The sequence below is a fragment of the Anoplophora glabripennis genome, unplaced genomic scaffold, assembly GCF_000390285.2.
Source record: "Anoplophora glabripennis isolate ALB-LARVAE unplaced genomic scaffold, Agla_2.0 scaffold68, whole genome shotgun sequence".
Taxonomy (NCBI): Eukaryota; Metazoa; Arthropoda; class Insecta; order Coleoptera; family Cerambycidae; genus Anoplophora; species Anoplophora glabripennis.
Window position 1 is genome coordinate 1,106,955 of NW_019416739.1, and position 19,528 is coordinate 1,126,482.

Consider the following 19,528-nt stretch of genomic DNA (forward strand, 5'->3'; position numbering starts at 1 on the left):
GAAAATGAGGAGAGCAAAACTTTTTATTCTATAAGGTTTTTCCACTGCATCAAGTTCGAAACTGACAAATTTGTTTGAAGCTTTGCTGACACTTGAAATTTCGTATACACATAGTGTATTTATTTGGTATACGAAATATGTACATCCTATCAATTTTCTAGTATACCCTTTCTAGAATTATACCTCACTTCATCATAAAACATAACCTCAAATATAGCAAAAAAACGTCTTTCACACATTTAGGTTAAGATATCTCGAAAACTTGGCGTAATGGAATAACCCGTCTTATAATTGTAGCGGTACGCTACAATTACAATTAGTACCTGCCCCAATAAATATATTTTGCTTTCTGGGAATTTACGAGCCATATAAATTATAGTTTGAATTATCCGAGATTATCCCAAATAAATGTATTTAGCAAATGAGATTAGAATAAGTAGTCTGTAAACATTAATTAGTTGTTGTTTATTAGGGTACATAAGCACAAACCGAGTAGGTAATGACCCGGATAAGTGTTAATTAGGATAGGGTAATAAAAGTAGGTACCTGGGACAAGGATAAAACCGAAAACATTTCGAGGCGCGAACGAGAAGTCTTGAAGCCTAGTTTCTGCTCGGTTGTGTCTCGTGTTACCAGCGAAATTAGTAGAATAAAGTTTTCATGCTACTTAGAGTTTTTCTCCTCACTTGAACCAAACCACTATATAATTTTTGTTTTTCAAAGCCGTTAGGATGTTTTAGAAATTATAATTTTTAACATTTTTTTTTCCTCAATTATGCCCCTCAAACTACCCGTATCCACGCCATTACTGCTGAGGATAAATTGTTATCTACGTTTTTCTTAGGACATTTGATTATTTGACATATTTATCTTTAGCCGAGTTAGAAGAAGTTAAGAAAACCCCTCTTTAAATTAACAATGGTAACACCTTATTTATATCTGAAGAGCAGAACAATAATGAGAAAAACGTTATACGAATTACCGCCACCGTTTTTGTAACAGAAACTACCTAGACCTTTTTTTATTTTTAAGGACACCACAAGTACAATAACATACGATTTTAATATTTGCAGGTTTCAAGCATGGAAAACTTGCCTTGGCGTGTTGGGTATACCCTTCCTGGACGTAGTAAGAGTTTTAGCGGCCGTTTTATTGCTGGGAAATGTGCAATTTATGGATGGCAAAGGACTAGAGGTGGACGTCAAGGGGGAAGCGGAACTGAACGCCGTAGCTGGACTTCTGGGAGTCTCAGGCGCCGCTCTATTTAGAGGACTTACATCCCGTACTCACAACGCCCGAGGACAACTCGTTAAATCCGTGTGTGATGCCAACATGTCCAACATGACAAGGGACTGTCTCGCGAAAGCTTTATACTGTCGTACTGTAGCTACCATAGTCCGTAGAGCTAATAGTCTTAAGCGTCTAGGCTCCACGTTGGGCACTTTAAGTTCAGACTCAAACGAATCCGTACACAATCAAGCCGAGGTCACTAGCCAGCACGCTTCCACTATCGGCGGCAGCACCAACGCTGGCAGTAAGTCGATGGCGGCCCTCAATAACGCCGTGAGGCACGCGACCGATGGATTCATAGGAATCTTGGACATGTTCGGGTTCGAAGATCCCAAGCCGAGTCAACTGGAGCATCTGTGTATCAATCTATGCGCGGAAACGATGCAGCACTTTTACAACACGCACATTTTTAAATCTAGCATAGAGTCGTGTCGGGACGAAGGCATTAACTGTGAAGTGGAAGTGGACTACGTTGACAACGTCCCTTGCATCGATTTAGTGTCGTCCCTGCGTACGGGCTTACTGAGTATGTTAGACGTCGAATGCTCGATACGTGGTACAGCGGAATCATACGTGTCTAAAATAAAAGTGCAACATAAAAGTAATACCAGACTATTCGACCCCAAACCTCTCGATCCACGACTATTCGGTATCCAGCATTTTGCGGGTCGAGTCGTGTACGACGCTACGGACTTTCTTGACACAAACAAAGACGTTGTTCCCGACGACCTCGTTGCAGTTTTTTATAAACACAACTGCAATTTCGGCTTTGCCACGCATTTATTCGGAAGTGAACTGAAGGCTTTGTACTCGGTGGAGACCGTGCCTCGCGGTGTTAGCTTTAGAATCTCGCCCACCTCCCACACGGACCTCTTAAACGGCGATGAACCCGTCTCCACTCTAACGCAAGATTTTCACACACGACTCGACAATTTACTGCGGACTCTGGTTCACGCGAGACCTCATTTCGTGCGATGTATCTGCAGTAATTCGCAAGAGACCCCCAACCGATTCGACCGCGGCACTGTTGTCCGCCAGATACGTTCTTTACAAGTCCTGGAAACTGTTAACTTGATGGCGGGCGGTTACCCGCACAGGATGCGCTTCAAAGCTTTTAATGCACGATATCGGCTATTAGCACCATTTGCTAAATTACACAGAACCGAGGAAAAGGTCACGGATGACTGCCATCTAATATTACAGCACGTATTAGACTCGATCTCTAAACAGCAAAGCCTGGTCTCCACGAGTTGGGCTTTAGGGAAGAGGCATATATTCTTAAGTGAGGGCATAAGGCAACACCTGGAAAAATTAAGGTCGGATACGCGTCAGAAGGCCGCCACTTTGATACAGTCCACCTGGAGGGGTTGGCACTGTCGATACAGATGGACGACGTTACGACGAGAGAAGGAAATCAAGAACGCCACTCAACCTCCCACATCGCGAACTGGGCTAGGGGGCGCTAGGCCCCGACCACAGCCGATAGCAGGCACGCCGCCTCCTGACCCCATAGAAAAATGCGACGCGAAGATAATACAGCAAACGTGCAATTTATTCGGATTGGATCTTGAGCGGCCACCCCCCGTGCCTCCGAGTCGTTCGTATACGGTTACGGGAAATACCAAGCTAGGTTACCCCCAGACACGAGTGATGAAGATGTCTTATCCCGAGGACAATAACGGAGACGGGCCTGTTCTGTTGAAAGGGGAGACTGTGTTAGTTGTGGGTGCGTCGCACCGAAGAGGTCACTTGATAGTAGAACATAAACATTGCACTCTTCACGTGCCTTTCCAGTTCTTGGAGTTGAAACAAGGTGTCAATATTTAAGCTTGCCATTTAAATTATACTTGTAACATATTAGCTAGAGTCTAAGTAAATTATTAGGAGTTGATTTAAGACGATAATTAGGGTAATAGCGAAATCGGATGGGGTGTTTGTGCCATAAACCCTTCCAGGATGTACAATTATATATTAAATCAATATATCTTTTTAAACGGAGTTTTAATCGAATTATTATTAAATTTAAATAATAAAAAAGTATTATTACTTACACCTTTGTGGAATACACCGATTAGTTGGGTGAATGTTTGGGCTACGCCAAAGCTGCTGTCAGAAGATATGGAGAAAAATTTTCTCAATGAAATAAATGTACCAAATTTGCGAGTGGTTAAGGTAAAATATAATACACGATCAGCCCGAACGGTATTACATTTTGGTATAAGTTCTCACAAGTTCCTAATTTCACTTTTTAAATTGTAGATAGAAATTATTTATTAATTCTTCGTACCAAATAGAAAATAACATTCAACTTCTATTTATCTGTACGATTAGTGTTCCTATTTTTACTTTTTCTAGAGGTTTACAAATATCTACAGAATATACGAGGTGATTCACAAATGGTGACCAAACCTCCTATTCCTTGGTGAATTTTAAGTTTTTATCTGGGACGCTTATTTAAAAACATACAGAGTGTTAAACTTAAAAAAATATTTTTAATTTTTTAAAAATATTTTTTTATATAATAAGTTCAAACTTGATTTACTAAAATTTTTCAAGTGGAACACCCTGTATTTTATTGTTCTATTTTATTCACAAATCAGTCCACTTCAACTTTTATTAAGTATGTTCTACACCTAAAGTTAGTTTTTAAGATATAGCAACATTTCTAGAAAAACCTAATTTCTATTATTTTCGGTAGCACGAAATGCATTTGGAAAAAACTGTCACATTGTGTCAACTTGTCAGTTCATGTCATTTTATTATTTAATATTTATTTGTGGTATTCTATAAAATAATAAAAATTAAGGTTTTTCAAAAATGTTGCTATATCTTAAAAACAATTTTAGATATAGAACATGCTTAATAAAAGTTGAAGTGATCCGATATGCGAATAAAATAGGACAATAAAATACAGGGTGTTCCATTTGAAAAATTTTAGAAAATCAAGTTTCAACTTTCTAAAAATGATCTGTACTATAAAAAATGCCCCGTATAAAATATCGATATTAGCTAATATAGGAGCCTTTGTCTAACATTTGCTTATAACTCTGTCTAATTAATTTGTTCCAAGTGTTAGTAGCTGAAAGTTAATACAATTTCTTCGAGGTCATATTTTTTCCAAAATTCGAAGAATTTTCTATATAACTTGGCAACCCCGAACTAAAATGATTAACTGTTTATATTGCCATATACAGAATTCTCTCGGAAATCCATATGTTTAAAAATATATACTTAGGGTGTTCCATCTAAAAAATATAATATTTGGCGTGTCCCGTTTTTACTCATCACCCTGTATGTTTCAAATTAATTTTGTAGTTTAGGTTTCTTGATTCTGTACAACTTTTATATAAACTTTTTTTCTGTATTATGAGTAACTTTTTTTCGCTATGAATAATAGCTTTTTACGTGAGTCAAAAAACCACTTTTCCATAACTTTGACCTCTGTTAAAACAAAGTTTCCCAACTAGCCTCGAGTTGATTTTTTGATATTTTATTTATAACAGGTTATAACAATATTCCGCAGAGAAACTTCTAATAGTATTTATTTCCCGAATAAAAGCTATAATGATTGGCCTAAAACCACAAAATACCATTCAAAAAATTATTTACTATCTAGTGGACCAATACACGTTTGCTTTGACGACCGGCGCGCCGCCGTCGATTCTACATCAGATGGACTGGTCTACCAATTCCGGACTCATCGAATTGCTATTCAAGTATAAATTACGAGACACATCATGGCTAAAGCATAAGATGAAATTTCAAGAGAAGTGCAGACGGTCCTGTGCTTTAAGATTCACAAGTTCCAATTGAAATCGTAACAACTATGCAAGAAAGTTGTGGGAGAAATATGTATTGTCTTGGAAAAATTTCTAATGACAGCAGATGTCACTTAACAATAAATATTCGGTCTCATAGTAACCAAAGCGAAAATCATTTCATGTAGGTACGATTTGTTTGTTTTATATTAAAATATTACATTTTTTAGTTTTAATTAAATTTATTCAGTATTTGAGAGTGCAAAAAACATTATCCCTGCGGTTATTTAATGTCTTACTGGTTTAGGGCATTCTGAAGATCTCTCCGTTAATCTCGTTGGGACTATGATGCAATAAGAAAAATCTCGTGATTTTATGATAGCTTTTATTTATTGTTGTTTAAATTACAAAGGAATTATATGGCCCACACTTTTACGTAGTCAACTTGTAAGTGAGAGTCATCTGTCCCTACATTCCAAGTTGGAAGCCACTGTTCACGACCTGACCAGAAATCGGTAGCTGCCTTAGGTGAGTTATTGGTCCATGGTTTTCCACCAGGATTACTAGCATCATCGGGGAAGTACGAGACACCCCCGACGGCCAAATTCAGGAGTATGTAAAACTCTTGATCGAAAGGAGCCATTCTTTGGTTAGAGCTCGACTTCCATGGATTGTCCAATCCTGTAGCGCCAAGTTCTCCAAGTTCCCAGAAACCACCTGCGGGTGGACTTACCGTCCCAACTTCATTATCGTCAATGAGGAATGTTATTTGTTGATCAGTCCACTTAAGCTGGTACGTATGGAAGGCAGTATCATATCCGGCTTCGTTGTTCCTTTCAAAATGAGCGTATGAGTATCTGTTGTAACTGTAATTTGGACCGAAATGCAAAGTCTGGCCTACTTGCTGCGTTCCGATGTTTACACCTTGGGTGTTGAACAGTTGCTTATTTCCACGACTCTCCATGATGTCGATTTCGCCAGACGCCGGCCAACCTGAATATTGGTTGTACGCTGGCAACATCCAAATAGCTAAAAAAATCAAAATTCATTTTATTTTTAATTAATACCTGCACTAGGTGGAATACATTTTGTAACTAACGATATGGTAGGAAACAACTACTCCACTGGCTACAGAGTGATTTACTTTTTATGATTAGCACTTTAACCATATACAGGGTGTTTCTAAAATAGGGTTCCAAACTTCTGCTGCGTTTATAACTCATTAAAATAAGCCAAAAAGTTCCTATTAACATGTGCCCTAAAACGCACCCTTACGAAGTTATATGCCCTTAAAAGGGCTCAAACAAAACTGGTCTTTTTTTCTGTTATTGACAAAACGGTCGCAAATAAGTAGAAAAAAATGTACGGGTCTTACATAACTTTTTACGTTAAATAACATGGGCTACTCCGTTTTTCGACATGCAAATCATATGCGTCCCATTTAGGTTGGTGAAGGGGGTCGTAATTTTTTTTATTTCAATTTTTTTACAATTTTCTCTACAGATTTATAAAATCTTAATAATTTTAAGTAAAAATATTATCTTTGTCCAAATCGATATTTCCAATGGTTTTCGAGTAAATTGAGTTTGAAAATTACTCTGCTCTTTAAGTTATTAGGCCAAAAATTACAAAAATCTGTTTACCATGACAAACAAAAGACTGACGTTGCCACAACGCTTAACAATTTAAGTTAATGATAAACTGTCAATTGAACTTTGCAGTGTTTAATTAGTAAAAGTGGTGAGTGGAAAATTTAAGTATACAACATTATTGCAACTCATAAAATGGAGTCATATTCAAACACGGAAATGGCAGATATGCACTTGAAATACCTGTTGAGAAGAAAGTCTTCTATTCGGGTATGCTGCCGCATACAGACGCCTCGCGTCTGATGCATTTCCAGCCGCACGACCGCACATAAAGTGCATATCTGCCATTTCCGTGTTTGAATATGACTCCATTTTATGAGTTGCAATAATGTTGTATACTTAAATTTTCCACTCACCACTTTTACTAATTAAACACTGCAAAGCTCAATTGACAGTTTATCAAAAACTTAAATTGTTAAGCATTGTGGCAACCTCAGTATTTTATTTGCCATGGTAAACAGATTTTTGTAATTTTTGAGCTAATAACTTAAAGAGCAGAGTAATTTTTAAACTCGATTTACTCGAAAACCATTGGAAATATCGATTTGGACAAAGATAATATTTTTGACGTAAAATTGTTAAAATTTTATAAATCTGTAGAGAAAATTGTAAAAAAATTGAAATAAAAAAAATTACGGGCCGAAAATCCCCTTCACCAACCTAAATGGGACGCATATGATTTGCATGTCGAAAAACGGAGTAGCCCATGTTATTTAACGTAAAAAGTTATATAAGACCCATAAATTTTTTCTATTTATTTGCAACCATTTTGTCAATGATAGAAAAAAAAAACAGTTTTGTTTGAGCCCTTTTAAAGGCATATAACTTCCTAAGGGTGCGTTTTAGGGCACATGTTAATAAGAACTTTTTAGCTTATTTTAATAGTTATAAACGCAACAGAAGTTTAGAACCCTATTTTAGAAACACCCTGTATATAGACCTGTCAAAATAATGTTAGGAGTATACACTTTTTCTTCCAAAAGCTTCCTTTTGGAGATATATAAAGTCTTGAGAAACGCTCTATAGAGTTTACAAATTATTATGAAAATAAATCAATCATAAGCATCCGTAAGGGGCTCTAATTGTCCCTATTTTTAATATAATTTGTACACCACTGGAAATTTTTCAATATGAATATATTTTTTTACATTGCGGTTTATTCTACAGTAAAAAGGTGACATTATTTTTAAATGAAATGCTTGGTTTTTGGGAAAAATGACTTCTTATGGATTCATTACAATATAGATAAACAGAGCCCCTTACGGACGCCTATAATTGATCTATATTCACAATAGATAGAGCTATAAAAACCAAAAAAAAAAATGATTTTTCAAGAGTTTATATCTCTAAAAGGAAGCCTTTGGAAGAAATAGTGTATACTTCAAAGTGACATTATTTTGATGAAATCTATCGATGGTTAAAGTCCTAATCTAAATCTAAAAAGTGAATCACCCTGTATATGTACCTACAGGGTGTATCCTAAGTCTATGTCATAAGTTAAGAGTATGATTCCTTGGGTCATTCTAGTCCCAAAAGCCTTAATAAACCAAGGCCTTAAAGTCACTAGTTTCCCAGATAGAGATTAAAGTTTTTGAAAAAAATAACATTTTTTCAATTATCTCTAAAGTTGTTTGACGTAGATTGACGAAACTTGGGGAATTGACGTAATTAAAGGTAATAATTCGGTATATTTCTATATAAATCTGTCAACCAGTGGCGGAGATTTAGGGGAGCCTTTTAATTAAAACCCCCAGAAAAACTACGCCACTGGATAATCAGGAAAATTAATAGGCGCGTTTAATTTACTGTCATATTTTTAATAAAACAGGTATCTTGCATTTTCATCACACAATAAACGATTTTCGAGTTATAATTTTTAATTTTAAAATAATTTCTAAATTTCATGTTAGTTACGTGCATATTATTTTTTTTAATGATGGTGCCTACACGTACGCCCCTGGTGAGGCGATTAAATTTTGGTTTATACTAAAATATGCCTTATAATATATTTAAACAAAGACCAAATAAAAAATAGACTTAAATGTTCGATTATTTTCTAAACAGATTTTTATAAAATGTGTATTTAAATGGACTATTTTGAATTTTTTATTTTTGACAATTATTAATTGTTAGCTTTTGTGTGAAGTCAGATATATTTTGCACACCTAGATTTTGATATCAAAGATCAAAGATTTTATAAATTTCATTTAATAAGATTCATAGAAAAAACTTTTAGAATTAGTTTCATTTGCCTTAATGCGTTTAAAGGAAAGTGAAAGAAAACCCTTACCTGGCCACAACCAGTCTCCAGCTGGAAGTTTGGCACGAACTTCAACTACTCCGTATTTGAAGTTAAAGGAATATAGTGTGCGCAGACGGGCACTCTTAATAGGATTAATGATATTGTCAGCATTTCCAGTACGGAGACATCCATACGACTGAGCATTGGTGCATCTGAAAAAAAAGTTTTTTTGTGGAGAAAAAGGTTGTGTACTCGATAGGAAAATACTATCATTATTAAAGCACATGTCAGTAAAGCTGTTCTATTGAGTAATGTATAATAATGAACGGATATTTTAATTAAGACTTACGCTTCACTTGGGGCTCCACCGTTGATATCCAGTGTACCCGAAGTTAAATAGGCTTCTCCAGTTTCATCCGCTAATAACGTTGGTTTAATATGTAAATTGCCATCTTGAACGAAACTATTGGATCTATTGTTATTGTACCATTCGAATTCCCAATTCTAGAATAAAAATGTTAAGTGGTTAATATAAAATATTGAAAGTAGTGATCATTCAAGGTGTTTAAGAACAAGTTTCTTATTAGACCAGGACGGATCTGTCGAAATATGCCACGTCTTGGATGTAAAAGAGGGCAAGCAAATTTTTGCTGTAATACCTTCAGTACAACTCACATAATAAATGATCCCTAGATCTGGGCGAGGTCCGAAATATTTTTAAAATTGCAAAAATGATTAAAAAATATATTTTATCTGAGTTTTTTACTTATATCTTGGAACCTACGCATTTTGGAAGAATATTGAAGAGGCAAAAAGTTTTAGAATTGAATTTTGCACATATACTGTAAGTTAAAAATGTTTAAAATAATTATCGATGTTGCAAAATGGCAATAATTGATGAAAAAAAGACCAATTAATCAAGTTTTTTGGATATTTTTTTTTTAAATATTTTAATTTCTCCGAGGGCATTCTAATTCTGGTAAAAAAAACTTTAGAGTATAATAAAACAACACACCAAATTTCATTAAAATCGGTTCTATAGTTTTCGCAAAAAAAAATTATTTTTTAATTTTTGAAAGATTTTTTCGAATTTTCAAAATGTTGTACAGCCTTAAATAAAGCATCTAGATACTTGAAAATTTTCACATAGAAAAAACCGCTCAACCTTTCAAATGGTTTTCGAAAAATTGAAATCGGTTGTTTAGGACGGACACGGTAAATTTTAAAGGTTAACACTCTTTTTTTATTTTTAAACAATTAGATTACATTTATCAATTTGCAATTTAGTTTTTTCAATTATAATTTTAAAGTACATACTCAGAAAGACGCTTCTTTAAAAAAAAGTTAAATTCCGTTTATTGGTTCTCGAGATATAAGCGGTCAAAGTATATCGTCATTTACCGTTAATTTATAAACAATTTAGGAATAATATTTGATCCAGTGGCTTAATTTTTTCGAGTTCTAAGCTGGAAAAAATTTTCATATCTATAAATTATCGGCAACATAGATAAATCAGCGGAAAAGCTGTCGCTCACACGCGCGAAAAGTAACTCAAAACACGAAAAGTGGGGAAGGGGGCTTTCGCTCCGAGACTGAATTCGGAGGTTCAAAATGCGAAGGTACGAAAAAAATTGCATTATCTCGGCTTCTAATGGACAAATTTCGATCTTTTTTTTAATCCGATGTTTCGCGAGCCAAGGAATTCGAATATAGTAATGTCAACTGCCTAATTTGCACATATTTTGTTATAAACAAAGTTTTTTTATTTATACATTAAATACAGGTATACTGTATATTTTACCCTTAGCTAATGCATTTTTTTAATTAAAAAAATTCATTACGTATATATTTCAACACTCTGAATATGAATGTATTTAGTTATAATTATTACAATTATTCAAATATTTTTTGTTTAAACAAAATAAAAAATTTGTTTTTTTTTGTTTGGAAATTAATTTTTTTGTTAACTGCAGATAAAATTAAGACAAAATAGAACTTCAAAATTATAATTAAAAAAAAAACTAAACTGCAAATTGATAAAATTTAATCTAATTGTTTAAAAATAAAAAAGAGAGTTAACTTTAAAAATTTACTGTCGCCGTCCTAATCAACAGATTTCAATTTTTCAAAACCCATTTCAAAGGTTGAGCGGGTCTTTCTAAGTGAAAAAATTTTCAAGTATCTAGGTGCTTTATTTGAGGCTGTGCAACATTTTAAAAATTCGAAAAAAATTTTTCAAATTTTTTTTTTTTAAATTATTTTGCGAAAATTATCTAACCGATTTTAATGAAATTTGGTGTGTTGTTTTATTATACGTTTTTTTTTATTGGAATGCCCTCGGAGCAATTAAAATATTTTTAAAAAATTATCTAAAAAACTTGATTATTTTGCCTTTTTTCATCAATTATTGCTATTTTGCAACATCGGTAATAAGTTTAAACATTTTTAACTTACAGTATGTTGTGCAAAATTCAATTCTAAAACTTTTTTCCTCTTCAATATTCTTCCAAAATGCATAGGTTCCAAGATATAAGTAAAAATTTCAGATAAAATAGGTATTTTTTAAAATTTGTCTAAACATTTTTTGCAATTTTGAAAATGTTCCGGACCTCGCCCAGATCTAGGGATCTGCACTTTTATTATGTGAGGTGTACTGGAGGTAATCCAGAAAAAAATTGCTTGCCCCCTATTACATCCACCTCAAAACAGATCCGCATGGTCTATATACACATTTGACTGTAATACACCCAGTGTTTTTTTTATTCAATATTTCTCGTAAACATATTTATTCTCAGCCTTGGAAAGAGTATTCTATATCACAAAACAAGAAGAAAGATCTCTCTAACTTGTCTGTAACCTTAGGTACACAGACGCGTAGAAATAAAGGTAACATAATTTATTTACGTTGGTACCTCTGTGGTTGTTGCAAATTTCATTTTAAGCTTTTGTAATTCATGTATGTGTTAACTTTATCTACGTAAACAACACTTTTTAAATGACAGTAAATAAAAAAAAATTGTGGATATAGATCGGGAGAGCGAGCTGGCCATCCAACAAGAACACTTCGCTCAATCCGGTGTTTCAGATAGTTGTTGAATAAAAAATCTATCTAGAGCATTTGCACACGCAAAATGTGCTGATACTCCATTATGAACAAACCACATATTGCATCGTATATCGTACGTTTTATAGGAAAAGTCGTTCATGCAGAACTATATGTGATGTAATGGCTGAGTTTAGAACGGTCGTTAAAAAAATCCTTTGTAGAAAGTTCTTTTTGTTTTCACTGAGGCCAGTAGCCAGAATCTTGTGGCTCTTCCCTTCCCTTTACATGGGAAAAGCTTCCCCTGCTTCTTATTTTTTCTTTGTATTTTAAAATTACACAAAATAGTATACAGTGCGTTCATGATGAAAGGAACAAATTCGTTTAAAATTCAGGTAGGTAATTACTTTGTGGAAAAACGCTTGGACACGTCATTTAGTATTTTTAGTTGCGGACCTTTCGACATAAGAAAATTGTATACAAGTGCTGATTTTTTTTTACTGGAACACCCTGTGCCGTTTTTGAATTATACGGTAAATTTTAAACACTTTTTATGTAACATACCATTCTCTAAAATCGGTTTTATTAATACTGACGTTTGAAATGTGATAAATGGAAAAAAATTATGTCAAATTATGGCTATTATTTTGCTCTGTTGCTTGGCCTAGTACTGTTTGCTGACGATAGCTTAGCAACGAACTAAAATACTAGAATACGGTATTTTGAGGTCTGAAATTGGACCGAGAAAGCACACATTTCCGAACGATTCCAGAAAAAATACATTGTTAGCATATTTCAAAACTTCACCTAGTATAATCAATAGTGAATCAAAAATATGAATTTAAACAGTTCAATTGAAAATTACTTACCCCTCCTCCTGTAAGAGTCAGCTCGTGCTGCCATCTCTTCATGTCAAGCGTATCAAAATTCTCTTCAAATATCAAATCTCCAGAACATATCTCTCCCTGAGGGGCATGAGTTCCACTCGCTGTAGTTATACTGACAGAGGTACTGCAAGCAGCGTTTCCTCCTTGGAATAACCCAGAGGAGATAAGGACGATTAATGGTACAAGTAACATTTCAGACCGGTAAAGCTGGACTGCTGAATTAGCTATGCGTGAGGGTTTTTATAACTATTTGGAAATTATCTTATCGTTACGAGTACGGGAATCTCAATTAATCACAACTTCTGTATTAAAATGTGGTTGGGTGCAGACCGAAGCTCTTTTAAATGAGATAAACTACTAGAGATTCTGGTGATAAGCCGAAAAATATGAATTTTGTTGCTAAGCGTATTGTTGCCATGTAGAGTCAGTGTAGTGCATAATGTATGACTAACAGTGAATTGCAATTATTAATATTATCAACTTGTTAGAGCTTAAAAATCTAATTCCTGTCACTATTGTGCTAGGTACCTATGAGCAATAATGTAAACCCACAAATATAAATTTACTTCTAGTGTTATGGTTAAACTTTCATTCTCTTCATTTTGTAATAAGTAGCTAAATACCTTTTTTTTTGTTTAATATCAAGTGTCTCACAGATATTTTATCACGTGTTTAAATTAATTGTGAATCACTCAATATAATTACGTAATTCTAAGTATCGGGATTTGAATTTTGCGACATTTGTGTGGTAAAGTGTTGCCAACGAAAAAAAAACAACGTGTCAGATGACAATTCAGCATTGTTAAAAATTGAGCTCTACAAGAATGAACAACGCATTTTCATTGTTGAAAAATATTATTTTACAAATAATGAATGTTTGGCAGCTACAGTTCGCAATTTTTGTGCAAAAATATGATCGGAATAGTGATTTAACTTCATCAACTATGATGAGATAAATTGTCGCATTTAGGGTACAGAAAATCCACCAGTGATTGTTGAGAAACAAAGTGTCACTGTTTGGTGAGGAGTTTGGGCTGAGGGCATCATCGGACCAGTTTTCTTCAAAAAATAACAATTAGTAAGATTGTTGCCGCGACATAATCCAGTTTCTTGTACCTAAATTGCAAGATACAGATGTAGACGACATGTGGTTCTAATAAGACGGTGCCACATTCAATACAGCTCTAGAAACAAATCAATTTACGTTATAAGATATTTCCTGGTCGTGTAATTTCCCGTGTTGGTGGCCACCCAGATTATGCGATTTAACGCCATTGGACTTTTTTCTTTGGATTTTTTTTAAGTCTAAAGTTTATGCCAACAAGCCCACGACCACCCACGCCAAAACGATCATAGAAAATTACGACAAAAAGGGAATATGTGTCGGAAAACTGTATAGGTACTTTATGAATTAATAAAAATTACAATTTTTAATTAAAAGCCTGTGTTTTCTATCAAAATTACTTCTACACTCTACAGTGTAGGAAAGTACCGATGGTCTATCAGAAGTTACGTACTTCCACAAATAAGATCCACTTCTTATTTGTGGAAGGGCGAAACGGGCGGTGACTATGAGACGCCTTCATTATAGCCATCCTTCTCTATCGCATGGATTTCTATGGCTTACTTTATCGCTCTCACGTAACTTCAGATAGACCATGGGTACTTTCCTACCCTGTATATCGTAAACCAACAGAAATAGACCTTAAACATTATTAGGACACTTTTTACGGAAAATGTCGTATTAGGTACTGGTAGTGGTATCCGAACAAAGAAACTGTATTAAACTTTTGTTTTTCTTATGAACAACATATTACATTTACATATTTTTGGATTCAGCTTTTTTCTGCTGTCGATGATATATCAGATTTACTTTTTTCCATTGGAATGCTAAACCATCTACATATCCAAATTAAATTCAATTTTGACAGTTCAATTAAACTTTAATTGCAATGTTAAGATTAAGAGAACTCAAAATACAATTTTCAAATAAAAAGTGTCGAGATATACTTCAAACTTTTTAATTAATTAATTTGGAGTACTATCTATATGCGGTTTTAATTTTCTAAATTTTAACGTACCTAATCAATAAAGATTTTACTGAACTATTAAAATTTTATTTGAGGTGGTAATTAATTTCTTAGTTTATTTTATAGATATTAACTAATTCAAACAAACTCAAAAATTCTTCTAAAACCTTATCAAATTCAATTTGAGAAATTTTTTGAAATTATTTCTATTATTTTTTTAATAAAGTAAAAAATCCAGAGCTATGTATTAATAAAATAATATTAGAGGAAAATAGTGATTACAAGTTTTTTTTGTAAAAATGAACAATTTGATATTTAGGGAAACACAAAAATGTAAATTTGTCAAGACACATCATCGTAATAAGAAAAATGAGCTTTCGAAATTGCGATAATCTAATATGGCTCTTATATGGAAAGCAAAAATCATAAAGAATGTAATTTTTTTGTCCTATCATCTTAATCATGTTTAAGTTTAAGCCATCTTTATGTTTTCTATTAAAAAATTATATTTTAAAAAACGTTTAGTAATATAATATGTGTATGCTTTTGTCCTTTCTTTTATTGGTTTCAAATTTCTTATTGAAAATTTAAACTAAATTTTAATGGGCAAAAGAGTTGAGATTGATAATGGGTTTGACAGCCCCCTTTTCGAAGTGTACAAATCTCCAAATTATCAGATATTAAGAAAATAACGATTTCGAAAATTTTATATATAACTATATTTTTATTTTCTAATTCATCTTTTAAAGCAAGCATTTTTCACAAATCATAACTTTCTAAAGTATATGAATCTTCATTTGATCGGTGCAATTACCACACATATACCGTAAAATAGGACAATGATAAGAAACTAGAATTATTGCTTTAAAGATGTGTCATATTTGTGGTTGTATCCCAGATAGGTTTTTTATGTGTATATTTATTTTTAATTTTACCTAATCGTAGTGATTAACGTTGCATTAATGATTCACAAACTTTGATATCAGAAATTTTCTGACCATTAGCTCTACCTTTTTCAGAGAAACGCGTATTTTCAAAGGCGTTTGACTTTTGGAAATGTGAAAAACCGCTGCGGCTAGAAAAATTACATCACTACTTTCACTAAGCAAAATCAAGCTTTACGATCTTAAATGAATATAAAGTTCGATTTTGCCAGGGTTTGTAACTGAGAAGAAGAGTATCAGCTGCATATCCTGGATGAATGTGTAATGTGTATAGGTACATCCTCGTCAGAGATTGAAGCTACCTGTAAACTTTTCTTAAATAAAGAGGAATTGAGGTATCTTTATATCTGCTAACAGATTTTTAAAGTATATGAAAAGTATACTATTTTGTAGGATAAAGTAACACGATAGAATTGTAGAATAAAGAAACAATGAAAAACATCATGGGCGTACTCTTTCGAAACATTGCTGAGACATCAAACTATAGGGAAGAAGAACTAGTTTTATTGAAAATATTCTTCATATTTTAGTTGGGAGGCAATCCACTGCAACACCAAATACAACGCGTTATTAACAACGCTGCAACAAATCTTAAGAAGTAACTCAGTACCATAACTCAGTATCAATAAAAACAAATTAAGAGAAAAATTTTTCCTAAAATTATTACTACGGAATTTATCAGGAAAGGAAAATTAAAAAAAATGAATAATACTAGAAATACTACACTTACCATGCGACACCTGAGTTAGGTTGGGGTAAATGATATAATATAGGTTTTTAATGTAGAACCGCAAAGGTTATTTGATAAAGTTATATCTCAATAGGTTTCTAATGGATGTAAGATATTCTAAATCAGAAAAAAATATTTAATTTTTACACAAATTTTGTGAAAAGTATTAAATTAATTAAACCAAAGCACTATAAATACTTGGCTGCCGACAGTAAACAATTAAAATCAATTTCTCTCTGTAAGTGCAATAGGTACACATTTTTCAATGTAAATAAAAGGTAATTTTTAAAAATATACGATATTTCATTTACATCACAAAGATATTTTGGTGGTAAAACAATAACAATGATGACATGAATTCATATATCTGTATTTATCAAGAGACAGGCACATCAGTTGTCAAAATTATTATCTGTACTTGAAAAATTACTGAATATTGATTAAAAAAAACACATTAAAATTAGATAATATTTATGTTCTTATATATTCCTGGAGGTGTGTAACATTTATTATAATTATGGAAAGAAGATGTTATAGAATTTTGTAAAGGGTGCCAGCATTTTATTTATTATAGACCTAATGCACGTTAGAAAGGATACGTTTTATGTTTTAGGAACTGTGTTAATGTGTTTTCTTCTTGGCATGGTTAGAAAAATATCCCTATTTATTGTTACTCTGTATCGTATAAAAATTAAAAAGTTATATTAAGAACGCTGAAGTACCAAACAATATCCACAGGGATTTTAATTATCAATTTAATTGATGTACTCTTATTGAAAATAACATAGATACATTTACAATCTGGAGTTGTTTACTCAATAATAAGTGTGTTTGTACTTAATATATTATTTCACAAGCACCCTTATCAATATTTGATGTATAAATACTTAATTCATACATTTTTTAACTTACAAAACGGTTAGTTGATACTGTAAAACTAAATGTATCAAAAATTAATACTTATTCCAAAGTTTGATTCATCTGAAGATAAATATTTGATTCTTTACGTTCTCTTTTGTATGATATATATTGCGAAGATTGTTTGTTTGTTGGGCGCCAAAAAAAAGTATTGTATTGAATTTTGAGAAATTTATTTTTTTTATTTTGTTTCAGTTCATATTTTATTTCAGTAGGGACATGAGATCTCATCTGAGTAGTGAATTTCAGCGGGAAGTTGTTCAATTCTTTCAACACACCACACAAGGAAACAGATGATCAGTTTTTTTCAATTTATTACCTGGCACAATATAAAAAAAATCACTTTCAATGCAATGAATGAATGTTAGTTTAAAGAATATTTCCCAAATATTTTACGAATTTCCAATACACACTTCCTTATATTAAAGTTTTAAATTATTTTTTAATAACAATGTATGAGTTTTTAATTTGTACAAACAGTAGTCAGCAATGTTTTGATGGTTACTTACTTATTTCTTAAAATTAAACTAATTAATAATTTTATCCAACACTTGTATATAATGATACTAAAATTTCTTTGATATTAAAGGAATAATGTGGCCTATTAAGTCACTAGTGAGTTATGACTTATAACCCACTAGCGACTTATAGAAATCATAAAAAGACAAATGTTTGGTTTATTTTTCTAGCTTTTATTAGAAAACCAATTTGAAACAGTAATAAGTCAACAAATAACCTAAAATGCTACAAACTTACAATCTACCTACTTATTAATATTAACATTAACATTTGTAGTAAAGCCGTAATTTGATGCCAAAGGATTATTGGAATCATTTTGTGATTGAGGTAAATTTATAGAACAGATTGCCCCTTTGCTTGTGCTTGCTTCAGGAGTCTGCACTCCTCAATATCAATTTTGCTGGAAATTGTCTCTTCTATATAACTTTCTGCCACGGTAGATGACTTCCATCTACCGTGACGTTTGAGTGTTGTAATATCCCTTCCAGCATTGGCCAAGAGTTGCGGATGCGCGATGCAAGCCATGCCCTGTATATAAATTAGAATCTGTCAAGCCCAAAAATCGCGCAATAATATTACGGATTTTTGATAGCTTATTTATACCAACACATTGGCATGTGCATTTTTCCTTAGCTTAGAATATTTTCTAATTAATTCAGTAGGATTAACACAAAATCTTTCATTTAACACAGCAAAGCTTCTTACAATTAGTTTGTTCGCTCTAGTATTTGAAATCTTGATGGTGGATATACTGCCCTTTATCCTCTATATTGTCTAGGCTTAGATGGGTCAATTCCTCGCAACGGCAAGCACCAAAAACACCAAATTTATTTAATTTATAAAGGCCACCTAAAAACAACAAATTTAATAAACATAACTCGATTATACTATTCAGTAGAACCTACCTTATTCATAAGATGATCTTCGTCTAGGGCTTCACGCAAAAACTGTTCGATTTGTTTGTTCTCTTTCTAAGACCTTGGATTTTTTTGGTTGAAAATGTTTAGAAATGTCACTAGTCTCCTGAATTTAGAAATTTCAACATTCTTTTAAACTCTCAAAGTTGACTTCAACATGGAATATTTAATACACAATGTAGATGGAGCTAATTTCTCATTTAAATTGAAAAAATAAGCCAGCAAGACATCTTCACTTACGCCTTTCATCCTTCTTTGATTTTCCAATCTTGAAATTCCTTCAGTTCTTTGTTGTATATAGATTTTGATTTCTCCGAAATGATGCCTGCAGTAGCCGCATTAGCTTTTTCTAAAATTTCAGAAGGAATTTACACATTTTCCATTTTTTCATTCTTGGTTTTAGGATTTCAACGTGATTTCAACTAAAAAAATATTGTTTGTTTACTGACAACCCTTGGTTACAGACACAATTTAGGGTGACACTCGCAAAATATGTCTAACCTCAGACAATTACACCAACAAAGTTTAGTAGCTTAGCTCTAAGCTTAAGTTATTTTACGTCGACCTATTTCCACTACTATGGCATTTAAGGGTATGTTTT

General features: G+C 32.9%; 2 protein-coding genes across 3 annotated transcripts in view; one reads left to right on the forward strand and one right to left on the reverse strand.

Annotated features, from left to right (window-relative positions):
- LOC108905239 (unconventional myosin-IXa) overlaps nucleotides 1-3,276 on the forward strand; it is a 78,631-nt gene extending 75,355 nt beyond the window's left edge. For both annotated transcript variants that reach the window (XM_018708037.1, XM_018708038.1), the window contains one exon: nucleotides 1,074-3,276. In XM_018708037.1, coding sequence (XP_018563553.1) covers nucleotides 1,074-3,117 — 2,044 coding nt within the window. In that variant the 3' untranslated portion in view covers nucleotides 3,118-3,276. The remainder of the gene's footprint in view (nucleotides 1-1,073) is intronic.
- Nucleotides 3,277-5,416: 2,140 nt separating this feature from the next.
- LOC108905226 (beta-1,3-glucan-binding protein) lies at nucleotides 5,417-13,093 on the reverse strand. Its single transcript, XM_018708019.1, has 4 exons — nucleotides 12,852-13,093; nucleotides 9,289-9,443; nucleotides 8,988-9,151; nucleotides 5,417-6,077 (listed from the first exon to the last, which is right to left on the reverse strand). Exons 1-4 carry the CDS (start codon nucleotides 13,059-13,061, stop codon nucleotides 5,464-5,466), a joined length of 1,143 nt encoding a protein of 380 aa, XP_018563535.1. The 5' UTR covers nucleotides 13,062-13,093; the 3' UTR covers nucleotides 5,417-5,463.
- Nucleotides 13,094-19,528: the final 6,435 nt, after the last annotated feature.